The sequence below is a fragment of the Engystomops pustulosus genome, chromosome 6, assembly GCF_040894005.1.
Source record: "Engystomops pustulosus chromosome 6, aEngPut4.maternal, whole genome shotgun sequence".
Lineage (NCBI taxonomy): Eukaryota > Metazoa > Chordata > Amphibia > Anura > Leptodactylidae > Engystomops > Engystomops pustulosus.
The window spans coordinates 34,401,359-34,424,813 of record NC_092416.1 but is presented as its reverse complement, the minus strand read 5'-3'; the positions used below and the strand labels follow the sequence as shown (position 1 = coordinate 34,424,813).

At 43.9% G+C, this 23,455-nt stretch overlaps 1 protein-coding gene across 4 annotated transcripts in view; it reads right to left on the bottom strand.

The window, feature by feature from the left end:
* Positions 1-8,198: 8,198 nt before the first annotated feature.
* The window catches only part of ARHGEF12 (Rho guanine nucleotide exchange factor 12), a 97,125-nt gene continuing 81,868 nt past the window's right edge, over positions 8,199-23,455 (bottom strand). For all 4 annotated transcript variants that reach the window (XM_072155626.1, XM_072155627.1, XM_072155628.1 and 1 more), the window contains 6 exons: positions 19,015-19,094; positions 17,015-17,170; positions 15,571-15,933; positions 15,243-15,484; positions 14,501-14,570; positions 8,199-10,002 (listed from right to left, as the gene is read on the bottom strand). In XM_072155626.1, the coding sequence (XP_072011727.1) occupies positions 9,971-10,002; positions 14,501-14,570; positions 15,243-15,484; positions 15,571-15,933; positions 17,015-17,170; positions 19,015-19,094 (943 nt within the window). In that variant the 3' untranslated portion in view covers positions 8,199-9,970. The remainder of the gene's footprint in view (positions 10,003-14,500; positions 14,571-15,242; positions 15,485-15,570; positions 15,934-17,014; positions 17,171-19,014; positions 19,095-23,455) is intronic.

The following is a 23,455-nucleotide window of genomic DNA, read 5'->3' as shown; positions in this document are numbered from 1 at the left end:
TACATTTCACCTTGTTTGTAGTGCATCGGGCGCTTTACAATGATTTTAGAGACATAAATAAGGCGTGAAGACTTCTTTCTTATTGTAGAGGATGTAGAGCCATATCCAAGTCCCATTTATGTAAATTCCATCAATTCAATGATTTTGGGATTTTCGATAAATCTTTATTTTCTAAAGAATTTGGCATTTGAAGTATTTTCTCCTGTAGATTATTTAACAATTTCATTATGCAAAATGAGTAAATTATCTCCATCATACACACAGGACCTCACAAAGTCCAGTAGTGAAACAGATCAGGGGAGGATTAAGACATATGGTACCAGAACCAAAGCTTCATGGGAAAGCGGTGGGGATCCCTTCTTTTTAGTTTCAGTTCTACAGTCTAAGGACCTTTGGAGAACCTCTGAAGGTCCAGGAAGGGCTCTTGTCTACCCGTGTGAGGAGAACTGGCACAAGTGTATGAGGATTTCAGAAGGAGAGGTCCATCTTTATTATTTCTATGGTGAAATGTTCACACGGCCGTATGAAAACGGCCATATCCGTACCGTTTTTTTACGTTTTTTTTTTACGGGTCCAACCATTTATATTGCAGTTTTTGACACTGTAGCGTACCGTACCGTATACTAGCCGTGTAAAAATATAGAGCATGTCCTATTTTCTCCCGTATTTCAGTTCCGTAAGCCCTAGAAGTCTATGGGGATGTATAAAATACGGGTTACATACGTGCTGCATACGGATGAAAAACGTCATGTAAATACGGGCTCATACGGCCCGTAAATACGGGACTGGAGAAATCATATGGGCGTGTGAATGTAACCTTAGTGGGGAGGACATTGGGTGGCAACAGGTCCCTCAAAAGGAGCCTAAAGCCAGTAGCTCACAAGCTATTTCACGTCAAGAAACACTCTGTGCGCCGGCAGAGTTTCCCATGCCAAGTTCAGTCCAGTGATACAGTTTGGGATCACTGAACCAGATCTTTAACTTAGAGTTGGTGAGTCAATCCTATGAAGACAGCGTATCCATCTTACGAAGATAATTTAGATAAAACTAAATTTTCCCCACATTTTTATCCAATAGAAGCCATCAAGAGACAAAAATCTTCAATCACTAATTTTTCCCCCCAGAAATAATGTAATTTCCATTGATGAGCATTAGCTTGATTTGTTGCAAGGGGTTCACCATAACACTAGAAGAGTGTTTTACTAAATTACCAAGGTATGAAAACATGATTTAGCAAAAAGACACGATGCTCATAATTGGAGAACAGCCATGACTAGCACAGAGATGATAACAGCATTTTCGGCAGGTTACACCAATCACCAAGAAGTGCACAGGCCTTTGCTTTGGATGACTTCAGCCCATCTATGACCATAGGACACCACTAGTCTCACACACTGCTCTGGTGGGATTTTGGTCCACTCTTCTTCCAGTCTCTTCCACCGTTCTGTGACTGCTGTGGGTTTCTTGGACATAACTTTCCAGAGGTTTTCTATTGGGTTTAGATCAGGACAATGCCCAGTCACCCACCAAATAGTTAAATCAGTTCCTTCAAACACAGCCCAATGTCCTGTATGAAAATTGCTGTCTGCAGAATGCAATGAAGGAACCACGTATTGTTGAAGAAGGTCCAGATACACAGTTGCTTTCACTCTGTCATGTAGCCGAATGAGAGCTTCAAATCCTGTAGCAGAAACATTCCCCAAACCATGACACTTTCTCAATCACCTTTCACTGAATTCACTGATATTCTTTGGGTTCAGTCTTTCCCCCATTTGTAGACAAAAATAGGTGGAGATTTATCAGAAGTGCTCAGCTTTAATTTTAAGAAACAGCTGTGGGAAAATTAAAACTGAGCTTTGAATGTTCTACTTGCCTACGGCAAAAATGAACCACTAAAATGAACTGTGGACTACAACATGCTCCTCAGCAAAAGGTGAGTAAAGCCTTTTGATTATTTCTGCTAAGGAGAGGTTTGGTCACCAAATGGACTTTCAGTCAGATGCTCTTCAGCATTGAGGCACTGTATGATGAAACAGATCCTTACCTTGCCCAGCTGCAGTGTTGAAACAATTACCCATGGAGATTCTCTGCATCACCCTGTCCTCTCTTGCATTTGTCTTTTGAGGGAGACTAGTTTTTTTGTGATGTTGTAAAGATGTAATATTCTAGAAATCATTGACCTAGGAAAAACATCTTCTTTTGCTACGGGTGACAGGGTCAACCCCTTTGGCCTTCATCAGGACAACCTGCTCCCGGAGGGTTTCAGTCACTTTGAATGGCACAAGATTTTTGCATTTCTGTCATGAAAACTGGAAAGGGAGGCTGCCAGTTACATAGGGTTTGTCAGATAATTAAGAAAATTAGCACCAGGAGCCAGATTAATACATATAACTTAGAATATATACTATTTATGAAATAAGCTTAAAATTCTGCTATTTTACTCATGGCGGGATATAATCACATTTGACTACACAATGTCCTTGAAGTTTAGGAAATTTTGTGTTGTTCTCCAATTTGGATCTCCAGTACATAGATACAAAGACATCTAATAGTATTTCAGGACAACGTTGAACACTAAGATCACTAAGATATGTCCTTGTAACTTTTTGTAAAGGAGAAAGTCACATCTCTAAGTTAAGATTCACATCAATGGATTGGTGCTCGGAGGCATCACATATCAGAGAGGAAAGCATCGCTTACAAATGCAACATGTTGGCAAGTGGTAAAGGGGTGACTAAGCTGGAGGTGAGAGCGGTGCCAGGCTTATCGTCTCTTTGAGAAAATGAGATGAAAAAGAAATATGACCAGGATGTTCTATGAGCCGATACCAACAACACATTGGCGGAAGAGCCATACAAAACAAAGCCAATAAAACTTTTCCAAGCACCACTGATGCAGAAACATGTCTTGTTTCATCACCGATTCAAGTGGTTTTGCTCAAAATACAAATTATAAAATTCAGGACCTTGGGAGAGCTGGGTGTAGGCTGCTGTACATAAACATAGCTTCCTGAACTGTCCAGACAGGACTAATCAACCTGAGGTGGATGACTTATACACAGGAGCTGGGGGTGGTGCATAGATTGATTACTTCTGCCTGTCAGGGACAACACAGTGATTACATCATTCTCTGGAGCACTGCAAAATTAAGGTAAGAGGAGAAGCGCAAAGCAGCCACAAGAGCGACAGAGCCTCATTATCATAATTTTATAACTATTTTTTTCAGCAAAACCACTCAGTTCAGGGATTAAACAAGATATGTTTCTGCATCAGTATAGCTACAGCATTAAGCACAAAAGCAAATGGTAGATTTCCTTTAAAGGGATATTGTTACCAATTTTTACACCATTAAACTACAAGGGATGGTATTAATGGTCCTTTCTAGGATTCTCTCTTTTATGTGAAATCTCATCTGTTTATTTCTAACCCCACACATTCAAGTTCCTCTGCAAATTAGTTAAGAAGAGACACTTTTTGTCCAAAATGAGTCAATTTTAGATACTGAAGACGAAGTGTCACTTCAGATGCCCATATCTTGGGCTCTATAGTGCCTATGGTTGTGCAACTACAAGAACTTCCTCTAGCAGATGGTATCAGGCTTGTGGTTCTGTGCGCTTTAATACCAAAGATACAGGCAGCCAAAGATGTAGTTGTGAGTCTGAATTGCAGATAAAAATCCAATTCATGTTTCAGTCCATAATTTTCCCAGATCCTAGTCCGGAAGTTACAACAGGCTACGTTAACCTCGCTGCAGGGCAAACCAAAATCTGAACAAATAAATAGTTTTAATAACTTCTTCAAGCACAGAAAAGATGTTTCAGTGAGGGAGAAGAGATGGAAGAAGTTTTATACACAGATACTTTGGCCATTAAATAAAGGTACACAAAGCCCGGGGGCTGACAAATCCGTTTCTACATAAAAGGGGATTTGTGATGACCATGACTAAAGACAAAAACTTTTCCAAAACTTCGGAAGACACATTATAGATATGAATGAAGCCGGAAAAGTTTTGTTAAGAACCTTGTACCGGTGTAGAACTATTTCTACTGTCCATTCAGATACAAATCCTATGAAGTTATCACAACGGGCAAACTAAAAAAAAACTCGGGACTTTATACCCAAGAAATATACTGTGGCGTTACATTAAGAGGGTGAGGCTTACGAGGCGTCCCAGAAATAGTGATGAACCCAAACATGTTGTCCTATATTAATCGTCCATGTTGTACAGATGTAGAAATGTGAATGTTTTTGGAACATGACTAGTGTAATAAAAGTAATTTTCTACCGGGAAGCAACATCATCCTGTAGAATTGGATTTTCATCGAGAAAGACCCATTCTATTCCAGGGTTCACTGCTTAATGAAGTCTTCTGGGTTTGGAAGTAGGATGACTGACTCTTGAGATTGGCCATAGATGGAATGGGCATGTTGTATTAGAGTTGACCTCAATCTCATCGCTACGAAGTACAACCCCATCCCCCTTCATAGGTCTATTCTGATTCATTTGCCGGTAGGCCATCCGTAGGGGGCCCTTACCTCCGTTCCTGGCACAGCAGGCCGTCTCCATGTGCCGTTGTAGGCCTCCTGCATGATAAACAATGGTGTGAAGACTTGTTAATATAGCGGTTTAATGACGTGCTTATCTTTGTCGTAGCACATTTTAATTCCTCCTCTTGAATGTGAATGAGTTTGACTGAAGGGTCTGCGCATTGTAAGAACAGCAGCCACTTGAACGCCTTTTCACCTTCAACAAAGAAACCACTAATCTCTCCCATTCCTTCTACAAGTACTTCCATGGATGCGGGGAGGAATATCATTTACGCTAACAGTGTTGGTTCCAGTCACTAATGTATATGGGATCACAGAGAATTTCTTAGAAAAAAATAAAAAAACTAAATGAGCGGTTTATTAGAAGATAAGAGCGAGGGGGGGGGGGGCGGAATTCTTCACTGAAACAGTAAAATTCTACAAGATTAAATGAGAGTTAGTGGTAGCTAGAAGTTATTGTTAAGTAATACCCGAAAACACTTCTATAGATAGAAGGGCAATCTCAACAGAAAAAAAAAAAATCTACAATTTTGGTGGTACTGGTTGACCATGTTATGTGGATGGAGGACAAGGCACGAAGAATGATGTCACATGTCTAATATTTGTTTCCCCAGGAAGCTCTGCGGGCACCAGCAGAGTCTCTTCATTGACAATATATTTCAGTCAACGGATATCGAATGTGTGGAGGTCTCAGCCCAAGGAGGTCTCAGCCCAAGGAGGTCTCAGCCCAAGGAGGTCTCAGCCCAAGGAGGCCTCAGCCCAAGGAGGCCTCAGCCCAAGGAGGCCTCAGCCCAAGGAGGCCCCAGCCCAAGGAGGCCCCAGCCCAAGGAGGCCCCAGCCCAAGGAGGCCCCAGCCCAAGGAGGCCCCAGCCCAAGGAGGCCCCAGCCCAAGGAGGCCCCCGATGAAATACATGTTCTGGCCAAATGCCGAGAGCGTGGACAAGGTGCCATAAATCTCCATTTCCTCATCCACATTAGTTCATAAACCCGAGTAGGACAGACAAGTTGGAAAATTCCATGACCTTTTCTAAATGTAAGCAAAACAATACCGGGTGTTTGAAAATTTCTACAAAAGAAATCCATTTCCTATTCCGATGACTAAAACCGATTTAGGTTTTCCCTTTTATCAATGTTATGGATTATTTTTCTATATACTATAATTTCCCTGGAAAACAACGTTGGATTCTAGAAACATATAATGCAATCTTCAGTTTACCAATTGGTAAATACAACATTGTTCATGCCCGTTTCCTGATTGTTGAGAAACTAACCTCTAAAAGCTATATCTACAATGCTACACTCTGTTGGGCCGAAACTTTTTGGCTACTTTCCTCTTCTTCAGGTTCTCCTGCAGACACTGCTTTGTAGGCAGTTCGAGTATAGGCTCGGCTTTCCCATTAGGCCTCTTGCCCACAAGCAAATCCAGTAAGAGAAAACTGCTCTGGTGCTGAAGGGAACCCCCACCCCAAACCTCTGATCACTAGAATGAACTCAGCATGTCAGTTCATTCCAATTATCAGAGGTTCAGGTCTGGAGATACCTTCAGCACCAGAGGGCACTCGCTTGTGGGCTAGAGGCCTAAATGGGTATTTGAGAAATGGTTCAGCAGTAAAACATGGAATTTCGGCTCAAAGGGAGGTTAGAAAGCCCCCTTTACTGTAGGCAAATGCAAAACATTCTCACCCAGAAGTAGCAGCTCTGGTAGGTGGACCATCTAAAGTTCATAAGAGGTCTTAAGTCCACAAAGACATTGAGGCATTCAGGTTGGTTCTTAGGTCTCATTTATACAGCTGTGTGGCCGGACTGAATCCTATGTTTAGCAGTAGGCCGAGTGGAGAAGGGAGGGGGGAGTGAGCGCTCATCACCCCTCCCCTCTCCGTTGATAGCCGTGTGGCCTGTCTCCTCAGTGACCAGCTGACCTAGACTTCTATCGTGGCTGTGATTGAGCTACAATTTGTGTGGCCAGATTACAGTGAATGGTAGGAAAACCTGAGATACAACAGTGGGGTGGGAGAGGAACAAAGTAATAAGCTATGGAACCGCCCCCGAGGAGTGCAAAGCATACAAAAGCTTAAATTCTATTGCACCACTGGACCATCACACTGTACTCTATGGGCAAGCTGGAAGCAACTGCTTAGAAGTGACTTATACACTACATATAATATATGGGAGAAGAGAGGGGGCACTTCAATATCATATCATAAATATGCTACACATAATGTACGACGAGCCGCCGGGCGAGACGGGAATAACCCTTCCAGGTAATACCTTATATACTCGAGTATAAGCTTAGTTTTTCAGCACAAAAAATGTGCTGAAAAACCCAAACTCGGCTTATACTCGAGTCAAAAAAATAAATATATCTAAACTCACCTTTCCGGCGACCCCTGTATATCTTCTGTGCGATCTGTCCGGCAGTGGCGGCAGGCTATATACACTGGGGCAGAGCCGGGCTGGCTGGCTATATACACTGGGGCAGAGCCGGGCTGGCTGGCTATATACACTGGGGCAGAGCCGGGCTGGCTGGCTATATACACTGGGGCAGAGCCGGGCTGGCTGGCTATATACACTGGGGCAGAGCCGGGCTGGCTGGCTATATACACTGGGGCAGAGCCGGGCTGGCTGGCTATATACACTGGGGCAGAGCCGGGCTGGCTGGCTATATACACTGGGGCAGAGCCGGGCTGGCTGGCTATATACACTGGGGCAGAGCCGGGCTGGCTGGCTATATACACTGGGGCAGAGCCGGGCTGGCTGGCTATATACACTGGGGCAGAGCCGGGCTGGCTGGCTATATACACTGGGGCAGAGCCGGGCTGGCTGGCTATATACACTGGGGCAGAGCCGGGCTGGCTGGCTATATACACTGGGGCAGAGCCGGGCTGGCTGGCTATATACACTGGGGCAGAGCCGGGCTGGCTGGCTATATACACTGGGGCAGAGCCGGGCTGGCTGGCTATATACACTGGGGCAGAGCCGGGCTGGCTGGCTATATACACTGGGGCAGAGCCGGGCTGGCTGGCTATATACACTGGGGCAGAGCCGGGCTGGCTGGCTATATACACTGGGGCAGAGCCGGGCTGGCTGGCTATATACACTGGGGCAGAGCCGGGCTGGCTGGCTATATACACTGGGGCAGAGCCGGGCTGGCTGGCTATATACACTGGGGCAGAGCCGGGCTGGCTGGCTATATACACTGGGGCAGAGCCGGGCTGGCTGGCTATATACTGGGGAGGCTGTGACCAATGCATTTCCACCCTCGGCTTATACTCGAGTCAATAGGTTTTCCCAGTATTTTGTGGTAAAATTAGTGGCCTCGGCTTATACTCGGGTCGGCTTATACTCGAGTATATACGGCAAGTATTGACACAGTAATTAATGCTTGAAAACACAAAGAAACTTTTCTCTCTGCTCCGATTTTTGTAGAAAATCTATGATGGGAATATAGTGCCGACATTGGAGAACCAGCCGCGCTCTTTTCTTTTAGCTGTAAATATGGTGAAAGTTCATTCATTGCTCTTCTAAATACATAATCAATACTTCACACTGAGACGGATGATTCTCCTCGAATCCCTTTTACTCGTCTCGATTGAGTCATTTCTTTGGAGTTTTTGCCTCTGTTGAAAAATCTTGAAAATAAATAAGCATCTAGTCGTCTTTCCATAAGCTCGTTTAATATCAGAATATTACTGAACTTCCCGCTCGCCACCCCCCCTCCCCATTTTAATGCATGGATCTCCAAGAGAAGTTGCATTCCAGAATCGTACAACTTTATCCGCTATGAATCATAAAATAACTATGTCACAAACATACTTTTGGATAATTATATAGTTTAGACACCCATCCACAATAATTAAAAACACAGAGTATGAATGTTAATATGGCCTTACGCAAAAATAATAATAATACTCCCGCATCTCGTCTCAAGCCAATGTTACAGTACACTTCTCATGTACAATAGGAATATATCTGGAAGATTCTCTTTAAATACATATACATACAGATAAAGGATGCAGAAAACTCCCTTTAATGGGAAACACGACTGAATATAGCCGTGAATAACCTGTCCTAAAAGTGCAAAGGCGCGTCCCTAGACTGCTTCCTGACCTCCTAATCCAGCGATGGGAGAAGTAGAAGATTGGGGGGAGGGGGGATAAGGGAACCGGGGAAACAAATGCAGCAGATTATGCTTACCGATACGGTGCTCGGCCGATCCCGAGACCTCGGCTAGTAAATACAAGGATCGGGGTTCATTGGCTAGAAACGCACAGTGGAGATCTCAGTGCCTAGAAAATAATACATCGAAACTTTGTTCATCGTAGCTGGTGCTAATCTATCGGATTAAGGAGTCCGGATACAAAATAAATCTTGAAGTAGTGATTGCAGGCTCGCATATATAGATCCGTCTATATACTGTCTGAACGTGATAGGAGCGATTGTCTACATGGTATACAAGAGTCCGCGTGGTCCGGGAGGTGGTTAGCAGAGGATCTCTGCGGGGACATCTTGTGTAGAGCAGCAACGATTTTGTCAGTAATTGGCAACGCAGAACACTGATTTGTGGAAGTGCACTTCACTGAGGGACTAAGTGCACTCTCTTCCCACTCTCCGGGGCACTTTAGTCGTGCAGGAAGTATCTTTATTTTTTTCGGAGCATTCCGGCAGTCTCGGTAAGATGGCAGTGTCGCTAGGAAACTTGGCAGGAGCGGGTAGAAAGCTGCGGAGAGACTGTGAAGCTCTGGTCCTTGGATGGGAAGACGTACAGGGGGACTAGGAGAACGGAGAAGAGGAGAGAGAACCTCAGCTATAAAGGTCTTAGCACTGTCAGTGCAAATACGGAGGCAGGCGCGCAGGCAACCTTATTACTGGCCCTAAATATTATTTGCTTTACGGCTGCCTGCCTCCAGGGTGCTAGCTCAGTAGTGTTTTGGCAACCTGCACTAATGTTTCTGGAATTTAAGCAATCTAAACACCATCTGGTGTTTGCCCATCATTAATTTATGGCAATTATTATCATCTTTTTGTCTTCAAGCCTTATCTTTCTGAGAAATTTTTCATGGCACAGACACGTCGGAGGCTCGTCACGAGCAGGTAGCGCGCGTTCTCATCTTTCACATCCTATATTCCTTTCAGGCGGAGCGATACTGGGATAAGACTGGTTACATCTCCTCGCTCGCTAGTCGTCATCCCGGTTACTTTGATCACTTTTTTCTTGACCTGCTCTCTTTTCCATAGCCAAATCATTACGTCTAGCCTACAGTGAGGTGTATCTTGCGTGCTGGTTGATGGTGAGTCAGGGAGAGCTGGAAGAGGTCTGCAGGGTTTGCCCAAGGTCTAGAAGAGGTTGTGGGATTGTTAGTGGGCTGCAGGCAGATCCCTCCAGTGAGCTGGAATCTCCTGGACCAGAGCTCAGACAGCTTCATCTCAACCCTTGTCAGTAGGGAGCATTGTGATATCTGCGGATGAAGGAATAAGCAGACAATTATTTACAGGCGTGCATCATTACCCCCAGTATGAAGGAAAATTTCATACATATGCTACGCTAAGAAACACAAAAACAGCAGATGCTCGATGGATATAAGGAGCTGCTACCCCATATTGGGGTTTGTCATGCAGTCAGATATCAAACATTGGGTAGTAATGAAGATTAACTTCCTTCCAAATATCTGAGGAATATTTGGACTATTGACAGACAATACCAAATGGCAGATTTTTAGTACACGGATATTACATCTTGTGGAAACAATTAAGGAATCTTTGATAATCGGTAGACCAGAATCAAACACTAAACTTATCTGGAAGGAAACTTATTGGGGACTCCACAACCACGGCAAGTGAGATAACACATCCCGGTCTGAGTGAACAGGACAGCGAGTGCCATGGGTTCGCCACCAGTGAACTCTCTTTGGGCACGCGGGCCATCTTCCCGACATGGCATATTCCTGCAGTCTCAGGCAGTTCTCCGCTATTTTAAAGTGACTCATCCTGGGCTGCCTGGTCCTGTCCAAAGAGCGAGAATTGGATTGGAGCTCTACGATTCTGGTAGCAATAAGTTACTGCCTAAATTGCGGTGTTGGCACTTTGGTTCACCATCACTGGTGAGAACTTAGCCATCTCTCCAAGTTACATAGGCTTTGAATGTCCCATATTGTAGTTCCACTCAAACATGGGACACGGACCCCTTTCTTATCATTGGGGTGGTTCCCGGGAGGTGAGAACGTGAGGGAACGTGGCACCTGCCCAACATATAAACTACTAATGACCGTGTAGGGGAAGTTTCCTGCATCAGATTTTCTTGAGAAAATCTGTGGCCCGACTGCAGAAAGCTTCATCTTTACTTTTATGCTAATCAGCATTTAGTTGTACCATGTCGTGGCCACTCTTTCAGTGGCCAGGCCACAGAGTTGCTCGAAAAAGACATATTGATGATACAACAAGTTCATATGTGTAGCTTAAATGTGAGCCCATGGTTGCTTAAATTACACCTATTTACAGGACGGGGTATATGATTTCATAGGTCATTAGTATGTGATTGGGTGGTGGATACGTCCAGAAGCAGACCGCTATAGGTTGAGTAGAGACAGTTCAGGGTTATTGCAGGATTGCCTACCAATAACTTCAATGTGTGCCGATCCTGCCTGACCAATACTGGATGGAGCGAGTCTGCTTGGTGGTCCTTCCTAGACATGTACATGCACGTATGTATGTATGTATGTATGTATGTATATGTCTAGGAAGGACCACAAAGCAGTAGTGGTCTGAAAGGATCAGCACACATTGAAGTTATTGGAAGGCAATCCTGCAAAAACCTATATATACAAATATATACATACATATATATATATACACACACACACACACATACATACATATATATGAGCATCACATATTGATGACTATCCTATAAATAAATCAATAATTGTTAGAGCCTGAAAACCTCATAGCTAATGGCATTAATCTAGACACCCCTTGATAAGTGATCAGCAGGTTCATATAATTTAGCAAATGGGATGTCATAAAACTAAAGGACTCTCATTACACCCTTTGAAATTGGCCATACTCTCTAGCAGCAACAATGGATTCTCCTGCCTGTGCATTTTCATAGCATTGTACATGTAGGTGCTAGGACTTGGCTGCTCAGCACAATGTGATTGTGGTAATTGAATAATCCGCACCTGTACTTTGCATTTCAGCAGTAACAAGTCTAGGTGCACCCGGTAATTATTAATAATCACTGGCGGCTGCACCTGTATCTGCTGTATGGGGAAGTACAGGTGCGCCCGCACCTCATACCCTGCAGGTGAACAGACACACGGTCAGGATGGGGTGTGCATCATATCAGCCCGAGGCTGATAATTACACGACAAGGTTTACTATATTAACCATTTCCTGACACACATCCCTCATTCATCTAGCTGAAAGGCTGTGAATCACAGGACCGGCCAGGTAACTGCTGATCGCTGGTAATGATTTTAGTGCAGAGTTGCAGTTCTCAACAATCCTATAGAACAACCTCCAGTGATTCCCAATATCCATGACTTAACCAATTACCATCACTAGTCATTTAACTCCTTCATGGCATCATGGTTGAAATAGCCCTGTACAGCATGAGTACCCCCTTGAGATGTAGCATGTAACCCCTGTAGCAGGTTGAGAACCTAGAAATTATAAACCCAAAACTTCACGCCATTGGATATGACAGGAAGTTTTGGGTTTATAATTTCTAGGTTCTCAACCTGCTACAGGGGTTACATGCTACATCTCAAGGGGGTACTCATGCTGTACAGGGCTATTTCAAAAGGGTGTACATGGATTACAAACAGGGGCGTAACTACAGGGGCAGCAGCCAAAGCAGCTGCTATAGGGCTCGCAGTGTCAGGGGGCCCCGGCATCTTAGGTTTTGGGGTTGTATATGAGGTATTGTTGTGTATAAATATGCTGTATGTCTGTATATAGTATTGTATGTGTGTATGTGTGTGCATATGTGATGTGTATAAGCTGTATGTCTGGGTATACGATACATACAATACTATATACACACACATGCATCGTATACCCAGACATACAGCTTATACACATCATATATGCACACACATACACACATAATACTATATACACACACATGCGTGTCACTATACATGTATGTATATATGGTGCGTGATTGTAACTCATGTGTGCGTATACAAATATGTCGATTTTTTTTTTTTTTCTAAAGGGGAAAGGGGGGCTCCTTTCAAAAGTCTGCTATGGGGCCCTGCGCCTCTCCTATTTATGACCCCGACTACAAAGCCTTAATGGTTATTAATGCACGCTATAAAGACCAACCAAATTTATGGGGTCTGACCATCTCATGAATATGGGGACCTCAAAACCTTCTGCTGACATCAATATTTCAATCCATGGTCCTTCCGTCCTCCTCATTCCCAAATCAGGGGGCGTCAGGAGAAGTTATTGACCGTCACAATTATACAGGTTGGTCTGGACTCGGACTCTACTGGCAATAACCTAAGAGGTTACATTTGTTATAGGAATCGGCAGCCAAAACTAGGATGGACCTTGAGTCATACTATGTGTTGTTACAGTGAAGGATTTCGAGGCACAATGACATTCGGGGCCAATGTATATATTGGAAAGCTATGCCAAACTATAACTCTGACATCTAGTGTATGACTGGCCGGCATTAGGATATATTCTACCTTGGCATAAAGTTTGGGAGATTTTCCCAGCCCGTAATCTAAAAATAGTCCCCGGATGTGATGTGAACACAGCAGAAAGAGGTTTTCCATTAGACGGGCCAGATATGATATTAATGACCTCAGGTTAGATCATCAATATAAGGACGGCAGGGATAAGATAAATACTCTATAAAGATCTGCATCCAGTAATGTAGATAAAAAGTTTAATTCCAGGATTAGTTTTCTGCAGCTGAAGGTAACCACCCGAATAATTCAGTTTTCTACATATGAGTCACCCACTAAATATATGTTGTGCTAGGAAAGTCGCCCACGGGACAGATGTGGTCACCGAAGATCCTTCTATGGACTTAATAAAAATTATTTACGACCAATCTATTCAGTGGTTTGGGGGGCTGTGGGGTGGGGGAGGGGAGTACTACATGGGGGATACCATCTGCTATGACTGTGTCTCACTGACTGTTTAGATTGATGAATACCCCGCATTTAGTTATTGTGCAGGTAGAGGAGCAGTCGCAGGAGTCTGCAGCGTGTACATGACTGCAGCTCATCCCTTCCAATGCTACAGTCACTGAACAGTTTCCAATAAAAGGGAAAATTCTCCAAAGGCTCCAATTACAACCAGCATTGTGCACAAGATTATGCCCCATCTGCACCCTGCAGACACAGGCTTTGGGGCAAGAGTCCAGAACAGCAATATGGTTTAGGAGGAAGGTGGGGTCAGGGGGCCGCACGCTCACAGCAGGGTCAGGGGGCCGCGCGCTCACAGCAGGGTCAGGGGGCCGCGCGCTCACAGCAGGGTCAGGGGGCCGCGCGCTCACAGCAGGGTCAGGGGGCCGCGCGCTCACAGCAGGGTCAGGGGGCCGCGCGCTCACAGCAGGGTCAGGGGGCCGCACGCTCACAGCAGGGTCAGGGGGCCGCACGCTCACAGCAGGGTCAGGGGGCCGCACGCTCACAGCAGGGTCAGGGGGCCGCACGCTCACAGCAGGGTCAGGGGGCCGCACGCTCACAGCAGGGTCAGGGGGCCGCACGCTCACAGCAGGGTCAGGGGGCCGCACGCTCACAGCAGGGTCAGGGGGCTGCACGCTACATTATAATTTGGGTCTGACATCAGAGGTCTTGATTCATGTGGTCTGTCGTCTAAATCAATTGTGGGCCCTTACATCTAGTGTATGAATTCAAGCTTTTACATCTTTTTTGACACTTGTACTCTCTTATTCAAAAATAGGAGAGAAGATTTAAAATAAGGTCTTTGTGATACCTGGTTCTTCTTCCAAGAGGCCCGATGCTGTCAGCTTATTCCGGAGTGCACTATAACTGGTTTCAAGTCCCTGTGATGGATAAAAACAGGTAAAACACATAAATAATCTATAGCTAGTGTGAATGCACTAGTTTTAAATATGGCAAATTAAATTTCCCAGTCACTTATAAAGAGGTTCTACCTTTGTATTTTTCATCATCAGTAAAAACATGATAGGTGCAGGTCCCACCCTCTGCTAACCCTCTGCCGTATGAGTGATAGTATAGAGCTTAATGCGCATGCACGGCCACTCCCATAGACATGTATGGAAAGTGGCTGCACATGTGTGGAAAACTCTCCATTCTGCCACGTAGCGGAAGACTGGGAGTCAGCGGAAGCCACGCTGGAAGACTCGGCCATTTCCACATAGGGCGAGCCATTAGCATTCTGTGTGCAGGGGTGGCATCTCCACCTTGGTGTACCCAAGTATAAAATAATGATAAGTGATCTGTGTGGCAATCTCAACTTGTTTTCCTTTTCGGTAATATCAATTTAACGTTGTATTCCGATTTGCAAATATTTCAACATACACAGTCCCATGAACATGCAGTGGTGTCTATGGTCAGAGGTGGTTGTGGGTGCATTGTGTGGCTGTAGTCCAGGACAAGAGCCCACCATATGGACCCTGGCCAAGCAGGTGGTGATGCCATATCTAAACATTTGCAAAAAAAAAACCAGGAGATATTGGATTCCATTTTCTCACCTTGAGCTTTTGCAAGTCAGTTTCAATCTTCTCAATATAAAGCAACATCTGTTTGTAGGTCTCTGATGGCGGCGGGGGCTCTAGGTGCCCGGTGACTGGGGGGTGCAGCCTGTCACCTGCATATGAGGGTCCCGCTTGTTGATGGGAGTATGTGCATTGGGTAGAGGACTCAGAGTAAACAAAGTCTTCATCTGTGGAACTTTCCTGCGTGTTGTCATAGCCCTCCAGGATCAGATATCTCCCTGATAGAAGAACATTGGATTTACTTCCAGAGCAACCATAACAAGGCAAATCCCCACAAATATATATTTACACACACAATACAGACCTGATATCCGATACTGAATTTCTTCTAAATCTTTAGTGTAATTTTCTGAGTGTTCAATGCTTTGAGGTTCATGAGCATCAAAAAACTGCTCTCCGCCGTCTTCGGGAGCCTCTTCGACCACTTCTGGTCCTACACAACCATGATCAGAGTATGGCCTATCAGTCCTTTGTTGTAAAGGAGATTGTTTGTTTGCACAAGTCTTTGCGGTTCTCTTCCTCTGGTGGTTGTGTCCCGATGGTCTTGGCTGTCGGTCACTGTCCGTCATCTGCTGGGCACTCCGACTGCAGAAACGCCGGAAGTTTTCAGCCTCCTCTTTCTGAAGGAGCTTGACCTGTTGCATTAATAATTCTCGGAGTAGTTCCACTGCAGGAAACAAATGTTCTAGTTTAATGAGGAGGGCATTAAAAATCAAGAGGAACGCTTGTGATACACATGGGAGTTCAATAGTGCATTTGTAGCGGTTACAGAGGATTGGCCTCTGAAATTACAAGTCAGGCCAATCTACTTGCATTATGCCTTTAGTTAATTATTGAAATAATAATAATAATAAATAAAAAAAAAAATTAAAAACACTTATCCCCCTATTCCGATCCTCGATGATGAAACATCCATGCAGTTTTCTGTGGATACATATTTGATTGTCAGAAATCACATGATCTCCCAGAGACCGGCTGAATGGAAAGTCCCCTGAGCCGACCTATAGCATATAGGACTTCCAGGACTGACTCCTCTAGTAATTTATCCCGGTAGTCCCAGCTTCTATGGGACCTCTAGGAGGCTTACAGGACGAGCCAACTCAGAAGTTCTATTCAGTCCATTGGAGCTTTAAGGACCTTGCAGTCCTCTCTTCTGCCGATTGTTGGTGGTCCTGACAATTGGACCCCCCCCCCAGTGATAATACAATTCTCCTGTTGGGGTAAAACACCCTTTCAATGAAGATCAAGACCCAAGCAGAGGTGACCGTGGAAACGCTGCATCCAAGGGACCATAGCGAGAGGATAATCTAGACATGATAGCGTTCTGTTCAGTTATATAATGTGATTTGGCTCGGGAATTCGAGTCTCCATCAGGAAAATCGATTTCCGAGTCATATCCAAGACTATAAACTAAGGAGATGTTAAGAGGAGAAGGAAGGAGGATCCTTTTAGAGTTAGATGTCTCGGCACGAGACAGGTCTGATGTTAAGTTGACCATAAACAAATTAAAACTTGTTCATCCTAGTATGAATGTATGCGGAAAGTTCAAAAAGTTGTGTGGCCTCCTTAAAAAGGGGATTTCCGATAAAGACGACCCTTCTTTGCGCTCCTATTGAGGAACATAGCAGCAGACGGCTTCTCTAGGAACCAGAATCTGAAGAAGGATGAAGAAGTTGCAACCAAAAGAAAACGAGACAAGATCTTGATATGACTGTTCTCCTTAGTTCCCAGTTGTCATAGGTACTCACAGTTTCTCAGTGCGTCCTGTGCCCACGTGTGCTCCGCCGCCGTGTAATAGGACATATGGCTGGGGCTGGTAGAGGTCGGTGGCAGCAGATTGCTCTGCGCTGGTTGTACAATGATGTTCTGTGATGGTGCTGAACCTTCAGTGCCCGACTCCTTGTCTGTAAGAAAAATACATCATCTAATAGGAATCCACATATCTGCATATAACAGCAATGAATATAAAATATAGGTATAAGTCGAATATAAAAGCAAAGGCAGGTCATAGGGGATAATACACAGAGGCGAGTCACAGACCAGATACATCCAGGGTTACACTACCCGAGTTTTGTTGTATTGGATGATTTATTAATTAAGTTGTGCAAGAAAAACGGTAAAACAGATTAGAAAACTAGGGGTCGGTAGCAAATCTCTTGATAAGTGTTACTATTGTGCCAACAAAATCTTTTTAAAACCACTGCCAAAACCCTTCTGCTCAGTTTTTAATGCATTTAAGGTGTTTTCCTTTCAAGAAGCTTATTGGAAGAATGCCTAGAGTCTATCCCCAATGATTAGATAGTGATGGTCTATCTTAAAGGGGCTGGCCACTCCTATATAAATTGCCCATGTGCCTTTACTGCCTTGTGGATGGTCCCAAAACATGCATCAAGTGACTCAGCAGACATGCTGCTAAATTTTGTACTGTGTACAGACCCTCTATGTTTCTATGTTTACACATCTGAGCTCTGCTGAATAGGAGCTGCGGTAGGTGATTGTAACTCATCCTGCTCCCTCCCCCTCTGTCCTGTCTCAGTAAGGACAGTCTGTCTGAAAAGAGATACAGTGGGAGACGCCATAAGGACAGCTTAGAGCAGAGAGAGAGAGAAGGGAAGCTATTTGTATAATAATTCCTTTACTGTGCACTGTGCTGTGCTTGCCAAATCAGTCCCTGTCCCCAATGGGGCTCACAATCTAATCAACCTACCAGTATGTTTTGGAGTGTGGGAGGAAACCCACACAAACACAGAGAGAACATACAAATTGACCTGGATGGGACTTGTACCCAGGACCCCTGCGCTGCAAGGCTGTAGTGCTAACCACTGAGCCACCATGCTTCCCTATGTACATATATGCAGAGTATGGTGAGAACAGTGAAAGGCTGAAGCTATCAAAGGAAGAAAAGTACATACACAAGTACATATACATGCAGAGACGTGTCTGATGGAAAAAATTTAATGAAAAGTGGCCAACCCCTCTAATTAACGGGACCCCTTTAATGATTGATTTTTTCCTATTCTCTCATGTTCTACAGTATCATGTTCTATTTTTTTTACCCAAACACCGAATACCCAGGTGCACGAGGAGACAGTGTTTCTGGTTCAGTGGATTTTCATACTTGGCGTCTTGGGCTATTAGATGTGTCAGAAATGAATTCCCCTCACATCCAATGCCCAGCGCCATCGTTCTGCAGTGCCACCAGCAAACATTACTGCAAATGACTGCTCCACAATGCATGTATGGCATAGTATGGGCGCAGTCAATCAGAACATTGCTTATGCCCGTTCTCATTTTATATCAGGAGCATTGACAAATATAATGGGTTGGAATTAGCAGATCAATTTCGGGTGCCATATGTTAGCTCATTCCTGGAGCCAAGTATACAATGCAAAGCCCTAGAAATTGTGCAGAGCTATAGACATCTCTCACCACGTAATATACAAAAGGCACATCTGTTCCTGGATAGGATGAGGGGCAGATTTGGTTTTCTATATAATATACCGATCCTGGGGATTGTGTGCAGTAATGGCGGGTGATACACAGATGTAACATCTATACTCATGGCATCGAATCTGAATTGAAGGTTAGAGGTTACCCGCAAGCTGAGTCTAAAGCTGGCATGGAAATTATGTATTCTAGGATGGGTTGGTTTATTATTTGACAACATTTCATGGCGTTCATGACAACCCCTTTAAGACATATTGTACCGCCCCTTTATGACCATAATGACATATGACACGTCACCCACCTGTGCTGGGCCCAGTGAGGGCCTCTACTCCCTTATCCCCATTCTCCGCCTTCCGTTTCTCGCCATCTTCAGGTTCCTCTCTGTAATGGAGTGAAGAAATTGTAAGACAACTGGCTGCAGCAGGCGCCTCCCTCCATTCTCTCCGTTAAGTCCCTGTTTGATTACGGCACCGATACAGCATAGGTAAAGATGCTGGGAGTCGATTTATTAGGACTTGATAGCTTTGAGTCCACTCACAAACATTGAGCAGTCCATGCTAGTTTACAAAATGTAGAAGTTACAGGTAATTTACATTAGTAATTAAAGGAAATTTAACACCAGGATCAAGGATGGTAAACAAAGCGCACTTCCATGCTGGCGTGTGCCCCCTCTGGCAGGATCCACTATTCTTTTAGCTCCTTATGCCCTTTTTATTAAAGAATACAAATGAGCCTGAGGGGCTTCAATTAACAGTTATGGAGCCCAGAGCCCCTCATTTGGCTCATTTGCATAATTTTTAAAGCTTTTTTCGTAAAAACAAGGACACAAGGAGCTTAAAGAAGAGCGGATGCTGCCAGAAGGAGCACACACCAGTATGTAAGTGTTCTTGGTCTACAATCCTTCATCCTGCTGTTTTTCCTTTTTTGTTTCCACTCCTTGTGATATTAGCATTACATTAAAAGGTCAGAAAAGTACCTACAGGTGCCTGAATGCTCACTAGATTACAGTACTTAAAGGACATCTACCGCCAGGATGAAGGACTTCATGCAAATGAGCCTAAGGGGCTCCTGTTTCCATAGGTGTTAATGGAGCCTGGAGCCCTTCAAGGCTTATTTACATAAAGTCCTTCATCCTGGTGTCCTTTATGTAAATAAGCTTGAGGGGCTCCAGGCCCCTTTAACACATAAGGAGACAGGAGCCCCTTAGGCTCATTTGCATACAGTCATTCATCCTGGTGGCAGATTTAATCTTCCAGCTAGAGATACTACATTAGTAGGTGATATATCTTACTGCATGTAAATCACCTACACATAAATCAATCAATCAGACTAAGCCCTCCAACCCTCCGCTATATGTATGCATCTCCCGTATAGCAGTATATCTAGTGCATCTGCATGTCCTCCGCTATATGTATGTATCTCCCGTATAGCAGTATATCTAGTGCATCTGCATGTCCTCCGCTATATGTATGTATCTCCCGTATAGCAGTATATCTAGTGCATCTGCATGTCCTCCGCTATATGTATGTATCTCCCGTATAGCAGTATATATAGTGCATCTGCATGTCCTCCGCTATATGTATGTATCTCCCGTATAGCAGTATATCTAGTGCATCTGCATGTCCTCCGCTATATGCATGTATCTCCCGTATAGCAGTATATCTAGTGCATCTGCATGTCCTCCGCTATATGTATGTATCTCCCGTATAGCAGTATATATAGTGCATCTGCATGTCCTCCGCTATATGTATGTATCTCCCGTATAGCAGCATATATAGTGCATCTGCATGTCCTCCGCTATATGTATGTATCTCCCGTATAGCAGTATATATAGTGCATCTGCATGTCCTCCGCTATATGTATGTATCTCCTCTATAGCAGTATATCTAGTGCATCTGCATGTCCTCCGCTATATGTATGTATGTATCTCCCGTATAGCAGTATATCTAGTGCATCTGCATGTCCTCCGCTATATGTATGTATCTCCCGTATAGCAGTATATATAGTGCATCTGCATGTCCTCCGCTATATGTATGTATCTCCCGTATAGCAGTATATCTAGTGCATCTGCATGTCCTCCGCTATATGTATGTATCTCCCGTATAGCAGTATATCTAGTGCATCTGCATGTCCTCCGCTATATGTATCTCCCGTATAGCAGTATATCTAGTGCATCTGCATGTCCTCCGCTATATGTATGTATCTCCTCTATAGCAGTATATCTAGTGCATCTGCATGTCCTCCGCTATATGTATGTATCTCCTCTATAGCAGTATATATAGTGCATCTGCATGTCCTCCGCTATATGTATGTATCTCCTCTATAGCAGTATATATAGTGCATCTGCATGTCCTCCGCTATATGTATGTATCTCCTCTATAGCAGTATATATACTGCATCTGCATGTCCTCCGCTATATGTATGTATCTCCTCTATAGCAGTATATCTAGTGCATCTGCATGTCCTCCGCTATATGTATGTATCTCCCGTATAGCAGTATATATAGTGCATCTGCATGTCCTCCGCTATATGTATGTATCTCCCGTATAGCAGTATATCTAGTGCATCTGCATGTCCTCCGCTATATGTATGTATCTCCTCTATAGCAGTATATATAGTGCATCTGCATGTCCTCCGCTATATGTATGTATCTCCCGTACAGCAGTATATCTAGTGCATCTGCATGTCCTCCGCTATATGTATGTATCTCCCGTATAGCAGTATATCTAGTGCATCTGCATGTCCTCCGCTATATGTATCTCCCGTATAGCAGTATATCTAGTGCATCTGCATGTCCTCCGCTATATGTATGTATCTCCTCTATAGCAGTATATCTAGTGCATCTGCATGTCCTCCGCTATATGTATGTATCTCCTCTATAGCAGTATATATAGTGCATCTGCATGTCCTCCGCTATATGTATGTATCTCCTCTATAGCAGTATATATAGTGCATCTGCATGTCCTCCGCTATATGTATGTATCTCCTCTATAGCAGTATATATACTGCATCTGCATGTCCTCCGCTATATGTATGTATCTCCTCTATAGCAGTATATCTAGTGCATCTGCATGTCCTCCGCTATATGTATGTATCTCCCGTATAGCAGTATATATAGTGCATCTGCATGTCCTCCGCTATATGTATGTATCTCCCGTATAGCAGTATATCTAGTGCATCTGCATGTCCTCCGCTATATGTATGTATCTCCTCTATAGCAGTATATATAGTGCATCTGCATGTCCTCCGCTATATGTATGTATCTCCCGTACAGCAGTATATCTAGTGCATCTGCATTGTCCTCCGCTATATGTATGTATCTCCCGTATAGCAGTATATATAGTGCATCTGCATGTCCTCCGCTATATGTATGTATTTCCTCTATAGCAGTATATATAGTGCATCTGCATGTCCTCCGCTATATGTATGTATCTCCCGTATAGCAGTATATATAGTGCATCTGCATGTCCTCCGCTATATGTATGTATCTCCCGTATAGCAGTATATCTAGTGCATCTGCATTGTCCTCCGCTATATGTATGTATCTCCCGTATAGCAGTATATCTAGTGCATCTGAATTGTCCTCCGCTATATGTATGTATCTCCCGTATAGCAGTATATCTAGTGCATCTGCATTGTCCTCCGCTATATGTATGTATCTCCTCTATAGCAGTATATATAGTGCATCTGCATGTCCTCCGCTATATGTATGTATCTCCTCTATAGCAGTATATATAGTGCATCTGCATGTCCTCCGCTATATGTATATATCTCCCGTATAGCAGTATATCTAGTGCATCTGCATGTCCTCCGCTATATGTATGTATCTCCCGTATAGCAGTATATCTAGTGCATCTGCATGTCCTCCGCTATATGTATGTATCTCCCGTATAGCAGTATATCTAGTGCATCTGCATTGTCCTCCGCTATATGTATGTATCTCCTCTATAGCAGTATATATAGTGCATCTGCATGTCCTCCGCTATATGTATGTATCTCCTCTATAGCAGTATATATAGTGCATCTGCATGTCCTCCGCTATATGTATATATCTCCTCTATAGCAGTATATATAGTGCATCTGCATGTCCTCCGCTATATGTATATATCTCCCGTATAGCAGTATATCTAGTGCATCTGCATGTCCTCCGCTATATGTATGTATCTCCTCTATAGCAGTATATCTAGTGCATCTGCATGTCCTCCGCTATATGTATGTATCTCCCGTATAGCAGTATATCTAGTGCATCTGCATTGTCCTCCGCTATATGTATGTATCTCCCGTATAGCAGTATATCTAGTGCATCTGCATTGTCCTCCGCTATATGTATGTATCTCCCGTATAGCAGTATATCTAGTGCATCTGCATGTCCTCCGCTATATGTATGTATCTCCCGTATAGCAGTATATCTAGTGCATCTGCATGTCCTCCGCTATATGCATGTATCTCCCGTATAGCAGTATATCTAGTGCATCTGCATGTCCTCCGCTATATGTATGTATCTCCCGTATAGCAGTATATCTAGTGCATCTGCATGTCCTCCGCTATATGCATGTATCTCCCGTATAGCAGTATATCTAGTGCATCTGCATGTCCTCCGCTATATGTATGTATCTCCCGTATAGCAGTATATATAGTGCATCTGCATGTCCTCCGCTATATGTATGTATCTCCTCTATAGCAGTATATCTAGTGCATCTGCATGTCCTCCGCTATATGTATGTATCTCCCGTATAGCAGTA